Below are 17,980 nucleotides of genomic sequence, written 5' to 3' on the forward strand. Positions count from 1 at the left end.
ATTGTCTTTGCCCTTACCACTTTTTAATTAAGATTTCGAGACTTGATCCATTCATAACTAAATGTCACATCACCAGGAAAAGGTCTCTGAAAATCAATCATAAGAAATTTTTTCACCCATCACCAACATTTAATGAATATCATTCTGAAAAAGATTTATTCCAACCACAGGAAAAATGGAGATGCGCCTTTGTTTGTACCCAGAACATATGCTGAATTCATTAATTATCTGAGCACAAAAAAAGGAGCTCCTCCATTTTCTTTTGGTTTGAATATTTCTCTTGATCCCTTTTCCACCAGACCTTTTAATGCGATTCTTTTCCAAAACATTCTTCCAAATCTGTATCATTTTCCTTGATTTGAATTATCGAATGTTTTGAGAAAGCATCATGTTAAAAGGGCCGGTGGAGTAGGTTCAAGACGTTTCTTAATTTTTCTTGACCTGGAAAATCTTTTGAACCATTTTCAAAGTCTTGTTCAATCATTCTATAATTAATCATCTGTTGAATTCAACATAATACATTATCCTATTCTCGAGTAGTTCCATGGGTTGTGATGTATATTCCAATATTATATTTAATGTATAACAATTTAAAATCGGTCTTGAAAACTTCCTTAATATTGATTTATATAAATTTATAACTTAAAGATAACAATAGAAAATATAGGTTGTATGAATATGAGGATTGAATTGATTAGGAAGAAAGAAGTCTAAACATTAAATACAAATAAGAAATTGAATTCAGGGGATATTTATATATTTTTATAATAATACTTTAGTAGCACGTGATTTATACCCCACTTTTAATAAACTCGTCTAATAATTTTGCCTCTTCACCTACAAAATGATTTTATAAATCCTTGACTTTTATGAGATTTATATCAACAACCAATAGTTCAATCATATATATAACATACATGTTAAGAATATTTTTGAAGATTATTGAACATAACTTAACTGAATTATATAATAAGGTTGTTTGGTTTTTTTAGGACAATTAGTTAGACCAAATAAATTAAAGGAAGTTGACAGTACCGTCTGGAGCATACTTACTTGAATTTGTTTATTCTAATGATTTATATCAGCCAAACTTCTATAATATAAGTCAGTGAAATTGAGTTTTGTAGTCTTCAGAAACATCAATTAAGAATACATGTAGTATATATGTAATATAAGAGTTGGTTGTTGATATATAACTCTAAATTTCGTTAAAGTCAAGGAAGTTATATAACACACCTCCCAAAAAGAGAGAAAATCATACAAAATATATTAAGACAGAACCATGATATTTTATTACTTTCACTACTGCTATAATTCCGTGGTTGAAATTAACTTTTTATAGTTATCAACAGCTTTCACACATCACTACAATGCATTTTAAAATAATTTTATAATCGCCTACTTCTGTCTCTAATTTCAAGCAAAGCCAGACAAACCTTGAAACACAGATTACAGACCACAGGTATTGAATAAGGAATCATCTTTCTTTTGTTTTCAGTAACGACATAGATGCAAGCATGGATATTCTTGTTCTAGTCTTTTACCCTTCCATTAAAAGCTCACCACTATTTACATGTTATTTCTATATCTATAAGTTATTTACAGTATTTTCCTCTTTCAAATTAGATCTCCCTTTTTCAGCAGTTTCACTCATTAATTGTAAACATTTATCAATATTTTCACCTCTTGGAGCACAGACAGGTACAATTTTCCAATCCTTAAACTTTGTTTCAATATAATTTTTTAAAATTTTAAAATTTTCACCTTCATTACTTAAATCAGCTTTTGTTGCAACCACCAAAACTTTTTTATTTTCCATTCTTTTTGAACCAACTTCATTTATTAATAAATTTAAATCAGCTGTAGGATCTTCACTCTCTAAGGAAACTACAAAACACATTCCACCAGATCTTTCAATATGTCTTAAAAAATCTAATCCCATACCTTTATTTTCTGAAGCTCCTTTTATAATTCCCGGAATATCAGCAACTGTAAAAGGTGGAGTGTCAAACTTATATTGAATAGTTCCAATAGTTGGTTGTAAAGTAGTAAATTCCCAATGTCCAACTCTTGGTTTTGCATTTGATATAGCTCTTAATAAACTTGATTTTCCAGCATTTGGTAAACCAATTAATCCTAAATCTGCAATTAATTTTAATTCTAATAAAAAATTTTCTGTAATACCTGATCTTCCAATTTTACAAAATTTTGGATTTCTAATATTTGAAGTTAAAAAATGCATATTACCTAATCCACCTTTACCACCTTTTAAAAATAATATTGGTTTTTCAGTTAATTCATCACAATCTATTCCAAATAAAGGAAATTGATCTTGTTGTTGTTCTTCAAATTCTAATTCTTCATCATATTTTAAAACTTTTGTATTTAATTCTTGAAAGAATTCTTTTTCATGATAATATTCAGGTTCGTTATCTCTGTATAACCAGCCTTCTCCTGATTTATAACTATTTCTATTAAGTTGTATTTTATTATCTTTAATTTCCAATTCCATGAAAATATCATCTAATGATTGACCCTCCCTATTTGTGATATATTTTTTAAACTCCAAAGGATCAGGAATCCATCGAATTATTGTCCCCAAAGGAATATCAATAATAATATCTTCACCATTTTTACCATCTAATTGTCCTCTTTTACCATTTTCACCCAGTTTTGCAATATATTTTTTATTTAAATAATGTAATGAATTTAAATTTTTATCAACTACATTAAAATATATATTACCGCCATTACCACCATCTCCTCCATCTGGTGGTCCAAAACTTTTTAAATTATCTTTAAAAAATGATATACTACCATTACCTCCATTACCACTACTTAATTTTATAGTTTTCAAATCAATAAATTTTTTTTTTTCAATTTTTAACGCTCGTCGTGATCTATTCTGAATTAAATTTGAATAAAATACATGATGTAAATGATTAGAATTACCTGAAAAATAATCAGATATACTTATTAATCGTGAATTGGGTAGTTGAGATATTTTTATTATTTGTTCTTCATTTTTGGGATTAGATATTGTTGTTGTAGGTAGGTCTTGTGGTATTGAGTTATGCAATGAGTAGTTAGATAATCTAGTACTAGTATGTAGTCGATATCTTTGTAATAGCCGTATGTTTTTCATTATTGTTTTGGTTGTAAAAGTGAGATCAAGATATCGCGATAATTCAAATTCATCTTTTTTTTGTACTTACGATGATCATCAACTATGTCATTTCAAAAATTAGGTGTAGCAAAATGGCTTTCCGAATCCCTAGAGGCAATGAAGATTCATAAACCAACTACAATTCAACAAGAATGTATACCACCAATTTTAAAAGGTCAAGATTGTATAGGTGGAGCTAAAACTGGTTCAGGTAAAACTATTGCATTTGCAGCACCAATGTTAACTCAATGGTCAGAAGATCCATTTGGAATCTTTGGATTAATTTTAACTCCAACAAGGGAATTAGCATTACAAATAGCTGAACAATTTACTGCATTAGGTGCATCAATGAATATTAAAGTAGCTGTTGTAGTTGGTGGTGAAGATTTTATAAAACAAACATTAGAATTACAAAAGAAACCACATTTTGTTATTGCAACACCAGGAAGATTAGCAGATCATATTTTAAATAGTGGAGAAGAAACTATAAGTGGATTAAGAAGAATACGATATTTAGTATTAGATGAAGCAGATAGATTATTAAGTGATAGTTTTAGTAGTGATTTAGAAAGATGTTTTGAAATTTTACCACCAAGTGATAAAAGACAAACTTTATTATTCACAGCTACTGTTACTGATTCAGTAAAAGCATTAAAAGATAAACCACAATCACCAGGGAAATTACCTGTTTTTTTACATGAAGTTGAAACAATTGATAAAGTAGCTATACCGAATACATTGTCGATAAAATATGTATTTGTACCATCATATGTTAAAGAAGCTTATTTACATAGTATTTTATTAGTATCAAAATATAAAGAATCAACAATAGTTGTATTTGTTAATCGAACAACAACAGCAGAAGTATTAAGAAGATCTTTAAGAAAATTAGAATTTAGAGTAACTTCATTACATTCTCAAATGCCACAATCAGAAAGAACAAATTCATTACATAGATTTAAAGCAGGAGCTGCTAGAATTCTAATTGCAACTGATGTAGCATCAAGAGGTTTAGATATTCCAACAGTTGAATTAGTTATAAATTTCGATATACCAGCAGATTCAGATGATTTTATTCATAGAGTTGGTAGAACAGCAAGAGCTGGTAAAAAAGGTGACGCAATAAGTATAATAAGTGAAAAAGATATTGAAAGAATTCAAAAAATTGAAGAAAGAATTAATAAAAAAATGGAAATTTTAGAAGAAATTAATGATGATAATGTCATTAAAAATTCTTTAAATCTTATAACTACTGCTAAAAGAGAATCTTTATCGGAAATGGAAAGAGAAAATTTTGGTGAAAAAAGGAAAATAAATAAAAGGAAAAATGAAAAATTGGAATCAAAGAAATCTAAAAAGTCTAAATCTTAAAACTGATGAATATAAAGTGTGTTGTGGTGGTAATATATTACCGAGTAAACAGCCTGCTGCTACTAAAAATTGAAAATGAAAAACAGTCTAAGTGGAACGAAGGGTAATTATTGAATAATTTGTATTGGGTCGTTCATTTCCAATGCAAATTCTGCTCTGGAACAATTCAAAGACCTATCTGCTGAAAAAAATTGACTCATCCTGCGTCACCAGACTAGCTAACGTCATTCATTTGAGATCAAGTTTATCTGTCTTTGATAGTGACTAATTTATATCCAATACCCTTAACCTGATTGACTGACTTAACTTGTTTCCAAATATCCTTCGATAATCATTGTGATATTAATTGCAACCAATGTTAATATAATCCCAGTAATACAAATTGCAGTTGTAAAATTATTAAAATTATAAGTATCAATCTTATGTCTAGCATATCTATTTATAGTAATAAAATAATTAACACCACTTACTAATAAAACCAAAAAACTTAAAATCAACAAGATATATGAAATTGCAATTGAATATTTTTTATGACTAAAACGTCTATGTTTATCATGATCTGGTTCACCAGAAGTATCAAATTTAAAATTTAATATAATTCCTAATGCAGTGAAAAATAATGCAGTTGAAAATCTTATAAATGTTAAACATGTTCTTTCGGATTGTAAAACATCTCTTGGTTCTGAACTTACAACTTTCATTACTAAATTATACGGAAAAGTTTTTGAAATATGAGCATCTTCTGCATCATCTATAGTACCAACTTTATGTAAAAATCTGAAATACCTAGGCCGAGTTTTAACAGCTACATCATTTGGTTGATATGGTAAGACTTCAGTCATTTTTAATCAATGTAAGTTGATGTAAAATGTGGTTATTACACAATCGTGAATAATTTTTTATTTGTCTTAAATTTGATAGTAGAAAATTCATAATACAAATACAAACAAAAGCATCAACAACACATCCATGAGTAAACAAAGAAAATGTCCAAATTGTGGTCATACACAGTTTGATGTTAATAGATACACAGCAGCAGGGGATGTTTCATGTCTTCGATGTGGTACAGTTTTGGAAGAAAACCCTATAGTTTCCGAAGTCCAATTTGGTGAATCATCAAGTGGTGCTGCAATGGTTCAAGGTGCTATGGTTGGAGCAGATCAAGCAAGAGCTACATTTGCAGGTGGAAGGCAAAATGCAATGGAAAGTAGAGAACAAACAATAAATAATGGTAAAAGAAGAATTAGAAGAATAGCTGCATCTCTCAGAATTCCTGATCATATAAGTGATGCAGCTGGAGAATGGTTTAAATTAGCTTTAACTAATAATTTTGTTCAAGGTAGAAGATCTTATAATGTTTTAGCTACATGTTTATATGTTGCTTGTCGTAAAGAAAAAACTCCTCATATGTTAATTGATTTTAGTTCAAAATTACAAATTTCAGTATATTCATTAGGTGCTACTTTTTTAAAAATGGTAAAAGCTTTACATGTTACTGCTTTACCATTAGCTGATCCATCATTATTTATACAACATTTTGTTGAAAAATTAGATTTTAAAGAAAAAACTCAAAAAGTAGCAGCAGACGCCCTCAAGTTAGCAAAAAGAATGTCAGCAGATTGGATTCATGAAGGAAGAAGACCAGCAGGTATAGCAGGTGCATGTGTTTTACTAGCGGCTAGAATGAATAATTTTAGAAGAAGTCATGCAGAAATTGTTGCAATATCTCATGTTGGACAAGAAACATTACAAAGAAGATTAAATGAATTTAAAAAAAGTAAAGCAGCACAATTATCAGTTAAAAGTTTTAGAGAAGATGTTCAAGTAGAATCTTCAAACCCACCATCATTTGATAAAAATAGAGATGAAGAAATGAAAATTGCAAAACAATTACAAATACGACAACAAGAAACTTATAAAAAATTAGAATCAATGACTGATGAAGAAAAACAAAAATATATGGGAAATTTAAGCAAAGATGAACAACAAAAACAAATGCTTATGAATACAATTATGAGTGATTTAACCATAAATAAAGAAGTATTAAATGATCAAATAGAAAGAATATTAAAATATAAACAAAATAAATTAGAAGAAAAATTATATAAAACACCTGGAGATGTAAGTAATGATTCAAATGAAATTTGGAATTTAAATTGGCCAAAAAATTTATCAAAATTACCTAAAACTGAAGATTTTTTGGAGAAGATTCCAGATGGAGATTTAAATTCAGATGATGATGATATAGTAGTTGAAGAAAGTCAAATGACACCAGAAGAAATTGCAATGAAAGAAAGAATTTGGACAGGATTAAATCATGATTATATGGTTGAACAAGAAAGAAAAAGATTAAAACAAGAAGCTGATGAATTAACTGGAAATACTTCAGCAACAAATAAAAATAAAAGAAAAAAAATTAATAGAGGTACAATACCTCCTGAAATTCAAAAAGAAATTGGTGATATAATATTAGATGATGATGGTACTCCAAGAAATGCTGGTGATAGTGCTAAAATGTATTTTGCAAAAAGTTCAGTATCAAGAAAAATTAATTATGATACATTGAATGGGTTGTTGGCTGATAAATTATAGAATGTATAGTTTGTAGTCTTGATTAATAAGTTTAGAGTATACCAATTCCTTGTCTCACTCTGATGTACTATTTCTTATCGCGGGGCGAGAGTTTCAGAATTTATCAAAACTCATCTTAGAAAATAAATTGTACAAAAAAGTAATCATTTTACAACCACATACAAACAAACTCCTTAAAATGGTGAAGAAAAGAAGAGCTGCTATATTACCTACAAATATAATACTATTACAAAATGTAGTACGAAGAGATCCAGAATCATATCATGAAGAATTTTTACAACAATATTCACATTATGAATCATTAAGAGATTTATATCTTGAAAATCCAACAGGTGCAGATTCAAATTCAACAACTGAATTCATAGAACTAATAGGATTTTTATCAGCTGTTTGTAATTGTTACCCTAAAGAAACTTCAAATTTCCCACAAGAATTAAAAACAATTTTATTACAAAATCATAAAGATTTAACATCAGAATTACGTGAAAAAATAATACAATGTTTAACAATGTTAAGAAATAAAGATATAATAACTGCAGAAAGTTTAATTCAAACCATATTCCCCCTTTTAACAAGTTATTCAACTGGTCAATCTGGTCAACATGTAAAACAAATGAGAAGACAAATTTATTCTACTTTAATATCCTTGTTAAAATCAGTTAATACAGGAACAAGGAATCAAAGATTGAATAAATCAACTCAAGCATTATTATTTAATTTATTGGAACAAAAAGATAATCAAGGGCTTTGGGCAACTAAATTAACCAGAGAGCTTTGGAGAAGAGGTATATGGGATGATTCAAGAACAGTTGAAATAATGACTCAAGCTGCTTTACATCCTGATGTAAAAGTTGCAATAGCAGGAGCAAGATTCTTTTTAGGAGCAGATAAGGAAAGAGAAGAAAATTTTGAAGATTCAAGTGATGAAGAAGGATTTGATATGAGTGCATTAAAACATAAAATGGAAGTAAATAAAAAATCACTGAAAAGAAGTAAAAAAATAGATCAAGCTGTAAAACAATTGAAAAAAAAAAACAGTACAAAACATTCAGCAACTTATTTAAATTTTTCAGCTATTCATTTATTAAGAGACCCTCAAGGTTTTGCAGAACAATTATTTGATAATCATTTAAGTTCAAAAAATTCAAATAAATTTGATTTAGATCAAAAAATTTTATTTATGAATTTAATTTCAAGATTAATTGGTACTCATAAATTAATTGTATTAGGTATATATTCATTTTTTTTAAAATATTTAACTCCAAAACAAAGAAATGTTACTCAAATAATGGCTGCTTCAGCTCAAGCATCTCATGATTTAGTACCACCTGAAAATATTGAATTAATTGTAAGAAAAATTGCAGATGAATTTGTAAGTGATGGTGTTGCAGCAGAAGTTGCATCTGCAGGTATAAATACAATAAGAGAAATATTATCAAGAGCTCCATTAGCTATTGAAGCTCCATTATTACAAGATTTAACAGAATATAAAGGATCAAAATCGAAAGCTGTTATGATGGCAGCAAGATCATTAATATCATTATATAGAGAAGTTGCACCAGATATGTTATTAAAAAAGGATCGTGGTAAAATTGCAAGTATAGAATTACAAAAGGGGGAAAGAAATTCAAAACCTCAATATGGAGTAGAAAATTCTATAACTGGAATACCAGGATTAGAATTATTAGCTAAATGGAAAGAAGAACAAGGTATAAATGGTGAAGAAGATGAAGAAAATGATGCAAACTGGGAGGTTGATGAAGATGATGAAGATGATGTTGAAGGTGATTGGGTTGATGTTGAAAGTGATAAGGAAATAGATATATCTGATGATGATGAAGATGATGAAAAAGACGAAGAAAAAAATGAGGAAGAAGATGAAGATGAAGTTTCAGATCTTGAGTTATCTTCAGGAGAAGAAGAAGACGGAGAAGAGGAGGAACAAGAAGATGGACCACCTAAAAAGAAAGTAAAAACATCCACCACCACAGAAGTTAAAGATCCACAAGCTGCAATAAATGAAATGTTATCCTCCAGAATCCTTACACCAGCAGATTTTGCAAAATTAGAAGAATTAAGAACAGAAGCAGGAGTTTCAAAAATAATGGGTATAACAAACGAAGATGCAGTTGATTCAACAACATTAGTTGGAAAGATTAAATATAAACAATTAAGAGAAGAAAGAATTGCACATGCAAAAGAAGGTAAAGAAGATCGTTCAAAATTTGGTTCAAGAAAAGGTAAAAAAGAAAAAGAAAGTTCAACAACAAATAAAGAAAAAGCAAGAAAGAAAAATTTTGTAATGATGATTCATAAAAAATCAGTTCAAGGTAAACAAAAATTATCATTAAGAGATAGACAAAAAGTATTACGAGCTCATGTTGATAGACAAAAAAGAGGTGGTAAAAAAGGTAATAATTAATTAGCATTTTGAATAAATTTTTTAATACAAATTATCATTATTATTAACTAAGCTATCTTAACAAATACAAAATTGAAGAATCAAAAGAATAAAAAAAAGGAATATTAAAAGCATTTAAAGAAGTAGAATAATCAACCAAAAATTTTTTCATCAACACTTACCAATTTATGGAGAAGCCTGAGCTTTTTTTTTTTTTTCTTTCTTTTCTTGTTTTCTTTTCTTTTTCAATTCTTCTTGAGATAAAACTGGTTGAGCTTGTTGTTGAGGTACGGTTTCTTCTTCATCATCTTCATCTTCAATAACAGCTTCAATTGCAGGAGTTTGAATATCATCTGCACCTTCATAACCACTTGAATATAAATTAGTTGGAGCTTTATAAGGAGTACCATCTTTCAAACTTTGTTCATATTTTGCTTTTTCAACTATATATAATTTCATTTCATCTTGATATTTTTGTTGCCATTTTGCTTTTTCTTCATCTGAAATATTATCCCATCTTTCTTTAACCATTTGATTCATATCTATAGCTCCTAAATTTGGTAATTGTTGTCTTCTTCTTTCTTCTGCAACTTTTTTACGAATGAAAAAACTAAAAGCAAAAAACATAGTTAATGGTTTTTTTGGAGCATTTGGATCTTTTTCAACTTTTCTTTTTTTGGATGCTGGACCATCAACTTTTAAACCATTTGCAATATCAGCAGCAGCTTTCATATGATCATTAATTGCTTGTAATTGTTCAACTGTAACTTCATCATGACCACCAGCTGCTACTTTATAAAAATCTAATGCAGCACTTGCAGCATTTTGAGCACCTTTTGATAATTCAAATAATGTAGAAACTAAATGATCTTTAGCAGCTTTGAATTCAGACATTTTTATATTTGTTTGTTTTTTGTTATGTGTTTGTTATGTGTTTGTTATGTGTTTGTTTGATGTCAATTGAGTTGTAGTTTGTTAATTTACGTGTTTCTGTTGTTTTAATGTTTTGATTGTTTTGATGTTTTGATATTTTGAAACCTTTTGTAACTTGTTATTAGGGGGTTAAGTGAGTTATTGAATTGATTCGAACCAGTTGGTACCAAAATTTAGTGAGAAAAGAAGGAAGTTTAAACAAAAAAATTTAAATTTTGGTCAAAAGAGAGGAAATTGAATTTATTTTAAAGAAAAAATAAAATTTTAGTTGGTTAGTGCTTAACTGCGTCGTGCTCTCGAGCTAAAAATTAAATTTTAGGGAGAACTTATAAATTATTAGTACTAGTACTACTGCTAAGGCATAATACTAATAACTTCTTAACTACTATAGAAAATATAAACAAACAAATAAATAACGCGTAATTTAGTTACTTTTTATACGTGTACTTCTGTTCGTTATAGATAATCAAAACCACAACACATGGTATTGAATGTCTAGTTTTCTAGCACGACCATGGAGTTTATCGTGCTTTAAAATTGGCTCGGTCTTTGCCCAATTCTATAAGTTTGATTGATTAATGGTCGTCTTAAGTTCATAATGTTTCAAACATTGAAAATAGTTAACCCCCCAATTGAAGTATCGGTTATATTTTCTCCTAATAGCTGGAACGATGCTACCAAACTCTCCAACTGAATCCGACTTAATCCTTGACCTAATAAAACATTTACGTGATAAATTCGTATTAATACAGATATACCTTTAATGAGTAGATTAAATCATTTAAAATCAATTCCAAATTATGCAGTTACTTTTATAGGACAAGGTATAGTCAAAAATGGTTTATTAGAAAGTAATAAGAAATATTTACCAATTTTTCAAAAATATTTAGATGAAATTGATGATGCTTTAAATGAAGAATTTTCAAAACATTTATTTTATAAGGATACTCAACCTAGAAAAATTAAAGATTGGTTTAATAAAACATCAAATGCTCAACCTGCAATTTTAGCTAGTTCATATATCATTACTAAAATATTTGAAGAAGTTTATGATGTTGATTTGATTAAAAATGCAAAATATTTATTAGGCCATTCATTAGGTGAGTACACTGCATTGACATTAAGTGGAATATTGGATTTGAAAACATCTATACAATTAGTTAGAAAAAGAGGTGAATTAATGGAAGATATGTTCCGTTATGGAAGTGAAGCATTTGGAATGATTGCTTTAATAATACGGCCGGAATATGTTGAAGATGTTATAGATTTAGCAACAAAAGATCATATCTTAGCTAATATCAATGCTCCTACTCAAATTGTTGTATCTGGTGAAATGATCAAAACAGAAGAGTTTATAATAAACTTGAGAAAATTAAATAAAAGAATATTAATGAAAGAAGTTAAATTACCAGTATCAGTACCATTTCATAATGAAATATTAAAATATATGGTGCCTAAACTCAAGAAATTTTTAGAAACAAAATCAATAGGTGAACAAAAAATCCCCATTATATCAAATTTAGATGGTGAAATATCAACAGACTCCAAACAAACAATAAAAAAATTACTTGAAGCTAATTATCAACCTGTTCAATGGATGAAATCAATTCAAAATTTACCAGTTGATGAAATATATAATATTGGTCCTTCTCATACTTTATATACATTAAATAAAAGATATGATAATATTAAAAATAATGTGTTAATAGAAAATATTGAAAACTTTGTAAATAGTGAATCTTAATAGAAATGATTTATGTATTATGACTTCTAATTTTTAAGACACTGTCATACTGCAGTTATACCAGACTAAATTTACCGCTTAGTCACAGATCTTCTTGATCGGCCCCGTGTAACTTTCAGGTCCACTTTTATTTTTCAGATCGCATGTGGGAATGATTCAAGTTTCGATTTTGTGTTTTATAATTTATTATCAAGCGATATAGCCATCTGACTCTGTGGATCAAGTGATTAAGTTATCATTAAGTGATTGATGTTGGAGGCTGACAACAAAAGATCATCTAGTCTGAAAGATACATGGTTCCTGAAAAGAATTTAAGATGAGATGACTAAACTATTTGTTCGGAGATGACTCGATTGAAAATCAACTGAAAATTTAATTTAATCTTCGACCTGATTCAATCAGAGTCAATCGAGGAATGAAAAATATAATTAAGCGCGTAACGTAGTAAAAATAATTATAACCACTTGTGATAATTTTTCACTTTTTTCAATTTTAAATAGAATGTAAATAGGTCTATTGTAAAAGTTAAAAACTTTGAATCCATTCATCCATTCCTTTTTCTTTTCCCTTTCCTTTATTTTACCATTACAATCATCAACAATTTACAAAATGGTTGCACAATTATTAGATGGGAAATCTATTGCATTAGATATAAGAACCAAGATTCATGATGATATTGCACAATTTCAATTAAAACATCCAGACTTCAAACCAAATTTAGTTATAATACAAGTTGGTGATAGACAAGATTCTTCTACATATGTTAAAATGAAATTAAAAGCTGCTGAAGAAGCAAATATTGATTGTAAAATTATAAATTTACCAGAATCAATTTCAGAATTTGAATTAATTAATGAAGTTTCAAAATTAAATAATGATTTAAATGTTGATGGAATTTTAGTACAATTACCATTACCTGATCATATTGATGAAAGTAAAATTACAAATTCTGTATCTGCAGATAAAGATGTTGATGGATTTGGACCTTTTAATGTTGGAGAATTAGCTAAAAAAGGTGGTGAACCTTTATTTTTACCATGTACTCCAAAAGGTATAATGCATTTATTAAAAATTTCTAAAGTTGATATTGATGGAAAAAACGCGGTTGTTTTAGGTAGATCAGATATTGTTGGTAAACCAATTGCAAATTTATTAACAAAAGCTAATGCCAATGTTACTATAGTTCATTCAAAAACTCCATTAGATCAATTAAAAAAATATTTAGCAGATGCAGATATTGTAATTGCTGCTATTGGACAACCTCAATTTGTACAAGGTGAATGGTTAAAACCTGATGCTATTGTAATTGATGTTGGTACAAATTTTATACCAGATGAAAGTAAAAAATCAGGTTCAAGAATGGTAGGTGATGTTGATTTTGAATCAGCTAAAGAAAAAGTTTCTTTAATTACACCAGTTCCAGGTGGTGTGGGACCAATGACAGTCGCTTGTTTATTGGATAATGTAATAATTGCTGCAAAAAATCATTATATTAAAAACAATGCAACACCAAAATTTACAAATCCTTTAAAATTAAATTTACAAAACCCAGTTCCTTCAGATTTTGAAATTTCAAGAGCTCAACAACCTAAAAGAATTACTCAAGTTGCGGAAGAAGCAGGTATATTAGATTCAGAATTAGAACCTTTTGGTTTTTATAAAGCAAAAGTTTCATTAGATATTTTAAAAAGATTACAAAATAAAAATAATGGTAAATATGTCTTAGTTACTGGTATAACTCCAACACCATTAGGTGAAGGTAAATCAACCACAACTGTAGGGTTAGCTCAAGCATTAGGTGCACATTTAAATAAAAATGTATTTGCAAATGTTAGACAACCATCAATGGGTCCAACATTTGGTATTAAAGGTGGTGCAGCTGGTGGAGGATATTCACAAGTTATTCCAATGGATGAATTTAATATGCATGTTACAGGTGATATTCATGCTATAACAATGGCAAACAATTTATTAGCTGCTGCAATAGATACAAGAATGTTTCATGAATCTACTCAAAAAGATGGTCCACTATATAAAAGATTAGTCCCAGAAAAAAAGGGTAAAAGATCTTTTACAAAATCAATGTTGAAAAGATTAGAAAAATTAGGTATAAATAAAACTGATCCAAATGATTTAACTCCTGAAGAAATTACACAATTTGCAAGATTAGATATTGATCCAGAATCTATTACATGGAGAAGAGTTGTTGATTGTAATGATAGATTTTTAAGAGGTATAACAGTAGGTCAAGCACCAACGGAAAAGGGATTTACAAGAGCTACTGGATTTGATATAACTGTTGCATCTGAATGTATGGCCATTTTAGCATTAGCTAATTCCTTAGAAGATATGAGAGAAAGATTGGGTAAAATGGTTATTGGAACTTCAAAACAAGGAGTACCAATTACTTGTGAAGATATTGGATGTGCTGGTGCATTAACTGCTTTATTAAAAGATGCAATAAAACCAAATATTATGCAAACTTTAGAAGGAACTCCAGTTTTTGTACATGCAGGACCATTTGCTAATATTTCAATTGGTGCTTCATCAATATTAGCTGATAAAATGGCTTTAAAATTAGCAGGTACTTCAAAAGATTTAAGTAATGAAGAAAGAAAAGAACAAGAAGGTTATGTTGTTACTGAAGCAGGATTTGATTTTACAATGGGTGGTGAAAGATTTATTAATATTAAATGTAGATCAAGTGGGTTAGTACCTGATGTTATTGTAATAGTTGCAACAGTACGTGCATTAAAAGTTCATGGAGGTGGTCCAGAAGTTAAAGCTGGTGCTCCATTAGCTCCAGAATATACTCAAGAAAATGTGGAATTATTAAGAATTGGTTGTTCAAATTTAAAAAAACATATTGAAAATGCTAAATCTTATGGATTACCTGTTGTTGTTGCAATTAATAAAATGTCATCAGATAGTGATAATGAACATGAAGTTATTAAAGAAGAAGCATTAAAAGCTGGTGCTGTTGATGCTATAGTTTCAAATCATTGGGAAGAAGGTGGTAAAGGAGCCGTTGATTTAGCTCAAGGTGTAATAGAAGCAGCTAATTCAACAGATAAAAATTTTAATTTTCTTTATGGACTTCAACCTTCAATTGAAGATAAAATTTCAGCTATAGCAAAAGAAATGTATGGTGCAGGAGAAGTTGAATTTTTACCAGAAGCTCAAAAGAAAATTGATTTATATACAAAACAAGGATTTGGTAATTTACCAATATGTATTGCTAAAACTCAATATTCATTATCTCATGATGCTAATTTAAAAGGTGTACCAACTGGGTTTAAATTCCCCATAAGAGATGTTAGAGCATCTATAGGTGCTGGTTATCTTTATGCATTAGCTGCTGAAATTCAAACTATTCCTGGTTTACCAACTCATTGTGGTTTTATGAATGTTGAAGTAAATGAAGATGGAGAAATCGATGGATTATTTTAATCACTCACACAAATAATTTATCAGTTATAGAAACAGGGAGTTTAAAACTTGTTCAACCTTGGTTTTAACGAATGTTATGAAATTTTTTTATTCTTGTAATAGATTTTTTAGTTAATTAGGTTTTGAAAATCATATTGTTTCAACAAACAATAAAATAATAAGTTATATATAAATTTGTAATGTTTTAACTTCACTGTTGTTGTAGATTTTGTCTTATTCGATTCGGAATCAATAACCTATTGTAGATATTATATTTTCACTTGTATCAGCTCGCATAAACTACCGCGGGACCGTTGTAGATCCAAACGAGAGTTAAGAAAAAAAAAATAAAGAAAAAAAAATCAAAGAATCATCAAATAAAAAAACAAATTGATAACGATCATCGGTTTTTTTTACTGTTAATTTAAAACTTATCATTAACTCAACAGAATCCAACAAATTGATCAATCCAACTATTGGATAAACCACAATTGTATTTTAATTCACACCACATAAGTACCACTTTTTATCAATTCTTCATATTTGCATTACTATTATTTGATCATACTATCATACCCTAGCAATTTTCAAAATATCACTACAATCAAATTCAATGTTGTCATTTAAAAAGCAATTCATACCTATTTTTAGGAAATCAATTCCTAATCAAGCCAAAGTCACAGTTGCTTCATATACCACAATATGTAAAAACATAACTAAATCATCAACAATTACCACCCCCAAAATTTTAACAACTAAACCAATCTCATCTTTCTCATCATCAATTAAATTTTCCTCAAATATATCAAAAAGATCATATAGTGTATTAACCGAATCACCAGAAGCTAAAATTTATAAATATGATGATATTAAAAAAATCGCATCAAATCCAGAAAAATTTCCAGAATCAGTATTAATTGATGTAAGAGAACCAGTAGAATATAGTGATGGTCATATTCCAGGAGCAATAAATATTCCTTTCAAAAGTTCACCAGGAGCATTAGATTTAAATGAAGATGATTTTCAAGAAAATTTTGGATTTAATAAACCAAGTGAAGATAAAGAATTAGTATTTTATTGTTTAGGTGGTGTTAGATCAACTGCTGCTGAAGAATTAGCTTCTACTTTTGGTTATAAAAAAAGAGGTAATTATTTAGGTAGTTATGAAGATTGGCAATCTCATGAAAATAAAATTAAGAAATAATAAAATTAGGGGTTGGTGATAGGTGAAGTAACAGAAAAATGATTGATTCAACCTATGCTACTATTTGATACTTTACACACTTCCAACTTTCCAAAAGCCATATTCTTGTCCATATAGTCTTTCATTCTTCGAATTTTTTTTTAACAAATAGTAATTTTTATAACTCAAGATTTTTGTATAATTTTATAGATGAAATTTAATTAATAACCATAATCACTACAAAGAGAAACGAATTTTAATGCATCAATAAACTGTACTATTATCCTATTTATTATTAGTTCTAAATTCCAATTGTCTAAATTCTTTACCCAATCTTTTCTTTCTTTTTCTTTCCATTGCCTTTTCACGTTGTTTAGGTTTCATACTATCATATTTTGCTTTTTGCAAAATTTTACGTTTATCACCTCTTTTTAAAAAATAAGGTTGTAAAGATTTTCCATTTTTGACATTTGCAAATTGTTTTTTTTTATATTCTTTTAATATTGAAGTTTCTAAATCTTTATTTTTCAAAGTATCCATTCTTGATTTTAAACTTTGTAATTGATTTGAAATTTCTTGTTTTTCATATTCATTTAATTTTGATTTAGGATCTTTTAAAATTGATTCCATTTTTTTAATTTCTTCTTTTCTATAATCATCTAAAAATGCATAATTTTTTCTAGTTTTATTTATATCTGCTTTTCCATATGCTGAATCAAATCTTATATCTGTATGTAATGTTTGTTTTCTTGATGGTAAACCTGGAATATCTCTAATTCTTGATACAGGTTTTTTAGTTGATGATATAGTTGGAGCATGTTTTGACCTTTTTTTATTTGAATTGTTGTTTGAAGAACTACTAGTTATTTCTGGTCCTGAATCGGAATCTGACTCTTCAAAAAATTCATCTTCACTCTCCTCTTGTTGGTTTTGATGTCGCTGTTCTTTTTGTAATTTTGATTGTGCTTTATTTAACGCTCCAAAAGATATGGTTGAAATCTCGTCATCTTCTTCTTCTTCTTCACCAGAGCTTATATCCCTACCACTACGACTACTTAGCTGATAATTTATTTCATCTTCTGACTCTTCGTCGACATATGACGGCCTTATTCTATCTCGTTTTGGCATTGAATGTGTATTTTAGAAATGGTTGCAATTTAT

General features: G+C 28.5%; 10 protein-coding genes across 10 annotated transcripts; 6 read left to right on the forward strand and 4 right to left on the reverse strand. All coding sequences in view use genetic code 12, as the record gives it.

Moving 5' to 3' along the window:
- Window positions 1-1,588: 1,588 nt before the first annotated feature.
- Window positions 1,589-3,145, reverse strand: MTG2 (putative GTPase; the record flags this gene model as incomplete). The annotated part of the gene is made up of 1 exon (XM_051758386.1): window positions 1,589-3,145. The coding sequence occupies one exon, from the start codon at window positions 3,143-3,145 to the stop codon at window positions 1,589-1,591; it is 1,557 nt and encodes a 518-aa protein (XP_051613949.1).
- An 84-nt stretch (window positions 3,146-3,229) lies between these two features.
- Window positions 3,230-4,537, forward strand: DBP8 (ATP-dependent RNA helicase; the record flags this gene model as incomplete). Its single annotated transcript, XM_051758387.1, has 1 exon — window positions 3,230-4,537. One exon carries the CDS (start codon window positions 3,230-3,232, stop codon window positions 4,535-4,537), a length of 1,308 nt encoding a protein of 435 aa, XP_051613950.1.
- A 302-nt stretch (window positions 4,538-4,839) lies between these two features.
- KGF55_003579 (uncharacterized protein) lies at window positions 4,840-5,379 on the reverse strand (the record flags this gene model as incomplete). Its single annotated transcript, XM_051758388.1, has 1 exon — window positions 4,840-5,379. One exon carries the CDS (start codon window positions 5,377-5,379, stop codon window positions 4,840-4,842), a length of 540 nt encoding a protein of 179 aa, XP_051613951.1.
- A 127-nt stretch (window positions 5,380-5,506) lies between these two features.
- Window positions 5,507-7,129, forward strand: BRF1 (transcription factor TFIIIB subunit; the record flags this gene model as incomplete). The annotated part of the gene is made up of 1 exon (XM_051758389.1): window positions 5,507-7,129. One exon carries the CDS (start codon window positions 5,507-5,509, stop codon window positions 7,127-7,129), a length of 1,623 nt encoding a protein of 540 aa, XP_051613952.1.
- A 178-nt stretch (window positions 7,130-7,307) lies between these two features.
- On the forward strand, window positions 7,308-9,551 carry SDA1 (Sda1p; the record flags this gene model as incomplete). The annotated part of the gene is made up of 1 exon (XM_051758390.1): window positions 7,308-9,551. The coding sequence occupies one exon, from the start codon at window positions 7,308-7,310 to the stop codon at window positions 9,549-9,551; it is 2,244 nt and encodes a 747-aa protein (XP_051613953.1).
- Window positions 9,552-9,716: 165 nt separating this feature from the next.
- Window positions 9,717-10,424, reverse strand: HMO1 (Hmo1p; the record flags this gene model as incomplete). Its single annotated transcript, XM_051758391.1, has 1 exon — window positions 9,717-10,424. The coding sequence occupies one exon, from the start codon at window positions 10,422-10,424 to the stop codon at window positions 9,717-9,719; it is 708 nt and encodes a 235-aa protein (XP_051613954.1).
- Window positions 10,425-11,226: 802 nt separating this feature from the next.
- Window positions 11,227-12,207, forward strand: MCT1 ([acyl-carrier-protein] S-malonyltransferase; the record flags this gene model as incomplete). The annotated part of the gene is made up of 1 exon (XM_051758392.1): window positions 11,227-12,207. The coding sequence occupies one exon, from the start codon at window positions 11,227-11,229 to the stop codon at window positions 12,205-12,207; it is 981 nt and encodes a 326-aa protein (XP_051613955.1).
- Window positions 12,208-12,816: 609 nt separating this feature from the next.
- On the forward strand, window positions 12,817-15,657 carry MIS11 (trifunctional formate-tetrahydrofolate ligase/methenyltetrahydrofolate cyclohydrolase/methylenetetrahydrofolate dehydrogenase; the record flags this gene model as incomplete). The annotated part of the gene is made up of 1 exon (XM_051758393.1): window positions 12,817-15,657. The coding sequence occupies one exon, from the start codon at window positions 12,817-12,819 to the stop codon at window positions 15,655-15,657; it is 2,841 nt and encodes a 946-aa protein (XP_051613956.1).
- Window positions 15,658-16,249: 592 nt separating this feature from the next.
- On the forward strand, window positions 16,250-16,840 carry KGF55_003585 (thiosulfate sulfurtransferase; the record flags this gene model as incomplete). The annotated part of the gene is made up of 1 exon (XM_051758394.1): window positions 16,250-16,840. One exon carries the CDS (start codon window positions 16,250-16,252, stop codon window positions 16,838-16,840), a length of 591 nt encoding a protein of 196 aa, XP_051613957.1.
- Window positions 16,841-17,104: 264 nt separating this feature from the next.
- KGF55_003586 (rRNA-processing protein) lies at window positions 17,105-17,947 on the reverse strand (the record flags this gene model as incomplete). Its single annotated transcript, XM_051758395.1, has 1 exon — window positions 17,105-17,947. The coding sequence occupies one exon, from the start codon at window positions 17,945-17,947 to the stop codon at window positions 17,105-17,107; it is 843 nt and encodes a 280-aa protein (XP_051613958.1).
- Between the last annotated feature and the right edge of the window lie 33 nt (window positions 17,948-17,980).

Source organism: Candida pseudojiufengensis, assembly GCF_024610245.1.
Source record: "Candida pseudojiufengensis strain CBS 10847 chromosome Unknown scaffold1, whole genome shotgun sequence".
Taxonomy (NCBI): Eukaryota; Fungi; Ascomycota; class Pichiomycetes; order Serinales; family Debaryomycetaceae; genus Lodderomyces; species Lodderomyces pseudojiufengensis.